General features: G+C 43.4%; 1 protein-coding gene across 1 annotated transcript; it reads left to right on the forward strand.

The window, feature by feature from the left end:
• The first annotated feature begins 284 nt into the window (after positions 1-284).
• Positions 285-1,703, forward strand: LOC142173417 (uncharacterized). The gene is made up of 2 exons (XM_075239004.1): positions 285-866; positions 1,575-1,703. The coding sequence occupies exons 1-2, from the start codon at positions 285-287 to the stop codon at positions 1,701-1,703; spliced, it is 711 nt and encodes a 236-aa protein (XP_075095105.1).
• The last annotated feature ends 3,349 nt before the right edge of the window (positions 1,704-5,052 follow it).

The following is a 5,052-nucleotide window of genomic DNA, read 5'->3' on the forward strand; positions in this document are numbered from 1 at the left end:
CGTCACTTTTTCCAACAATCAGACCCGGCACATACCGCCACACATAAGCAGTATGTTCCACCTGTATATGCCACATCAGAACCTACCTTTATCGTGCCCTTCATGGTCAGAGTGCCATATGAGATCGATCAATACGCTGAGATGGAAAAAGAAGCAAAGTAGAAGGAGGAGGAGTTAGTTTCAAAACAACTGCGAGTGTTGAGAAAGCAGATGAAGAATCTTCAGGTTGCTAGAGGGAGCGAGAGCCTGATTATGAGGACTTGTGTATACATCCTGATGTCGACATGCCAGTAGGGTATAAGCCTCCAAAGTTTGACATCTTCGACGGAACGGGTGATCCCCATGCGCATTTGAGGGCCTACTGTGACAAATTGGTCGAGGTAGAAAAAAATGAAAAGCTGAGAATGAAGTTATTTATAAGGAGACTGACGGGAGAAGCGCTCACTTGGTATACCCGCCAGGACCCCAGGAATAGGAGAGAATGGAAAGACATGGCCGAGGATTTTATGAACCATTTTCGATTTAATACCGAGATCACTCCAGATAGGTTCAACTTACTGAATTTGCAGAAGAAACCCTCGGAGTCATTTCAAGAGTACGCTCGCCGCTGGAGATCGAAAGCTGCTAGGACCCAAACCCCGCTAGACGATAATGAGCTAACCAAGTATTTCATCAGGGCCCAAAAGGGGATTTATTTTGAAAATATGATGAGTATGTCGGGTCAGAAATTTCCCGAGCTGGTTAAGATGGGAGACTTCCTAGAAGAAGGTATCAAATCAGGCAAAATACAGTCAATGGCGCTGCAAGATGCCAGCAAAGCAATACAATCTGGTTCCATAGGCAGTGGGATGAAGAAGAAGGAGAAAGTAACAACAATTGTTCCCTACTATCAGTCCAGTCCTCCCTGCAGAAACAACTCCTACCCCATGAACACCATCCCTCACATCAACCCACCTACGCCCCAGTATACAACACCCAACCGTATTACAATGCTCAACCTCAATACAACCCACCTCGAGCCCATATAAATCCAAACCTCCTATGACCATATGGCCCAGTCCAAACCACCACCCATCAAAATAGACCGACCCACCTATGCACCCCGAGCACACCCAAATTTTGAAGAAAGAAATCCTAGAAACTACACTCCGATCGCTGAACCTTTATCCTAGTTGTTTGAAAGGCTGAAGAGAGCCAGATTAATATACTCAATGGAAGGGAGAATTCCTGACCAACCTTCCAAATATTTTGATGCAACCAAGCATTGTTCCTATCATTCGGGTGTTCCTTGACATGATACTGAGGACTTCTATAGACTGAAGAATGAGATCGAGTTGTTAATCAAGAGTGGAGCCATCCAGTTTACCCCGTCTCCACCAAATGTAAATCGAAACCCATTGCCAAACCATAGAAATCAGGGAGCCAATATGATTGCACTGGACGAGGATTATGATCTGAAGGGGACCATTGTCACTACTGGGAATGCCGAAGATGCAAGAGTGCCACCCCGAAAGACCCAATTGATCAATGTATATTTGAAACCTCCTGTGATGGTCCAAACATATCAATGACAGTCCACTGTCGCCGTCAATAATGAGGAAATTCGAGAATACAAAATAGTTTCGTGGACGTACCAGCAGAAAGGAAAGGATAAAATGACAGACTCCGCAACTGCTCATGGGATGGCCAGGTCAAGAAGGTGATACGCTCCAGAAGAGGTAAACCAAGGTGACCCAAGTAGAGAACAGAATCAAAGAAGAAACATAACAGATGCCGAGGTGGTGTAGTTTTGGAGGAAGATGCCAGTTAAAGATTATTCCGTGTAGGAACAGTTGAGGAAGACCCCTGCTCACATATCGATTATGGACTTGATGATGAGCTCTGACAGTCATAGGGATGCTCTGGCAAATTCAACATTCTACCAGCCCATTATGGTCATAGGCTCAATATCATAATCCGTCTGGTGTGGTCGCATGCATAACAGTACAATCCGCCCGGCGTGGTCACATGCATAACAACACAATTTGCCCGGCGTGGTCACAGGAATAACAATACAATCCGCCCGGTGTGGTCACATGCATAATAACACAATTCTCCCGTCGTAGTCACAGGCATAACAACATAATCCGCCTCTCGTGTTCACAGGAATCCAGTCCAAATCATATCACACAGGAGCAAAATATACAAGAATTCATGTATATGATGAATGAATAACAAATCTCATACTCCTAGACTGGTATAAATGACATGTTAAAGTGTAGGCATGTGCAAAGTGTACTATCATAGCTCAAATCAGCAATTTCATCATAGAAATAGCAATTATCAAGTTTATTTAGAGAATTAGCCTCTATGTTACCTCAAACATGGTTCAAATAGTTCACAACAAGGTTACAAATATGAGAAATATTATAGCTTAAAGCTTAACAGTCAATTCTAGGCATATCATAGCCTAAGCACTATCCCGAACTTTGATAAATACCCTGGTGCTCGCACATGGGCTCAAACCCTACACATATGCGCACCCATAACATATGGCTATCACAAATAATAACCAAGTTTAGGTAAGATACTTAACTCAAGAAAGCAAAATCACTCCTCTAACAAGCCCTTCCCGTGCGTATCAATCTCTGGACGACTCGAATCTAGCCAAAATAACTTAATACTATCAATAATAGCCATAGGAAACAATTCCAAAAGATAAAGCTAAAGTCTTGAATCAAATACGCAAAGTCAACCAAAACATTCAACCCCGGAACCCGCAAAAATTCACAAATTCCAAACACTCATTAAATTACGAGTCCAACCATACTAATTTCATCCAATTCCCGTTCACAAATCGACCCTCATATCACCAAATCTCACTCTCCAATACCATGGTCTAAAATCCGCAAATTTCACTTCAAATTCACATAAACAAGGTGTAATAATCAATGGGTAATGAATATTTATCAACAAAAGTGATTAAACTTCACATACCTCTTCAATTGTAGCAAAACCCCTCTCAAAAATTGCCATTATCCGAGTTCCAAATCTCCCAAAATGAGAAAACACTCTAACCCTTCGAATATAAGAACCTACCAGTGATCTCGCACCTGCGCCCCAAATGTCCGCTTCTGCGGTAAAAAACGTGCATCTGCGCACTTTACTTAAGTCCCGACCTACCACTTCTGCGGTCCAATTACCACTTCTATGGGTCCGCACCTACGTAACCCTTCTACATCTGCTGTCCTAGCTCTGCCAACCTTTCTCCACTCCTGCGACCCCTTATCTGCATCTGCGAACTCGCAGATGCAGTTGATCCTTCGCACATGCGACCTTCACTAGCCCCAGCCGAACACGCACCTGCGATCCAAGGTCCGCACCTGCGGAATTCCCCTGGAGCTTCCCTCTTCGCTTCTGCAACCCTTCAGCCGCACCTCCGGCTCCGCATCTGCGGCCAAGCCACGAGAAACCATAAACCTTCAGAATTAATCACCAAGTCCAAAATGATCCATTAACCATCCGAAACACCCTTGAGGCCCCCGGGACCCCATTCAAATATACCAACAAGTCCTAATACAAAATATAAACTTAGTCAAAGCCTCAAATCACATCAAACAACATCAAAATCATGAATCATACCCCAATTCAAGCCTAATGAAACTAATGAACTTCTAACTTCTAAAACTCATGTTGAACCATACCAAATCATCTCCGAATGACCTCAAATTTTGCATACAAGTCCCAAATGACACAAAGGACCTATTCTAACTCCCAAAACCAAAATTCAAACCCGATATCAACAAAGGCAACTCTCGGTCAAACCTCTCAACCTTCCAAAACTTCAACTTTTGCCAAAAAATATCAAATCAACTTACGGACCTCCAAATCAACATTCGGACATATGCCTAAGTTATAAATCACCATAAGAAGCTATCAGAACCATCAAGACTCTATTTCGGAGTCGTCTACACAAAAATCAAACTCTTGTCAACTCTTTCAACTTAAGCCTCCAACCTTGAGACTAAGTGTACCAATTCACTCCGAAACCTTCCCGAAACCAATCCCAAACACCCCAGCAAGTCACATAGCCACAAATGAACATAGGAGAAGCAATAAACAGAAGAACGAGGCTACAATACAGAAAATGACCGATCGGCTCGTTACATTATCCCCCTCTTAAACAAACGTTCGTCCTAGAACGGGTCTAGAATCATACATGGAGTCTCAAATAGGTGTGGATAACTGCTCTGTATCTACCGCTAGGTCTCCCAAGTAGTCTCCTCGATCGGCTGACCTCTCTAACAAACTTTCACTGATGCAATATTCTTCGACCTCAACTTTCGAACCTCCGAGTCCAAAATAGCCACCGGCTCCACATCATAAGTCAAATCCCCATTCAGTTGTACCGTGTTGAAGCTGTACCCACCATATATGCAACGTCACAAATCTTCCTATTAGCAAAAATCTTTTGCATGGACTGTGTTGTACGAAGCCGCTCCAAGATCACCTTCACCTTCTCTAAGGCATCACGGGAAAAATTAGTGCCCAACAACCTAACCTCCCCAGTCTTAAACCAACCGATTGGCTAACGACATATCCTCCCATATAAGGCTTCATAAGAAGCCATCTGGATACTCGACTGGAAGCTGTTGTTGTAGGCGAAATTTACTAACGGAAGAAACTGATCCCAAGAATCACCAAAATCCATAACACAGGCACGTAACATATCCTCCAAGATCTAAATAGTACGCTCGGACTGCCCATCTATATGAGGGTGGAATGATGTACTCAATTCAACTCGTGTGCCCAACATTCGCTGCACTGCTCTCCAAAACTGCGGTGTGAACTGCGTGCCTCAGTCAAAAATGATGGAAATAGGCACGCCATGAAAGCAGATAATCTCCCATATGTAAATATGAGCCAACCGCGCTACAGAATAGAAGTCACCAATGGAATGAAGTGTGCAAACTTGGTCAACCGGTCCATAATCACCCAGATTGCGTCATATTTCTTCAAGGTTCGGGGCAAGCCCATCACAAAATCCTTATTGATGCGCTTCCATTTCCACTT

This window comes from Nicotiana tabacum, chromosome 19, assembly GCF_000715075.1.
Source record: "Nicotiana tabacum cultivar K326 chromosome 19, ASM71507v2, whole genome shotgun sequence".
Taxonomy (NCBI): domain Eukaryota; kingdom Viridiplantae; phylum Streptophyta; class Magnoliopsida; order Solanales; family Solanaceae; genus Nicotiana; species Nicotiana tabacum.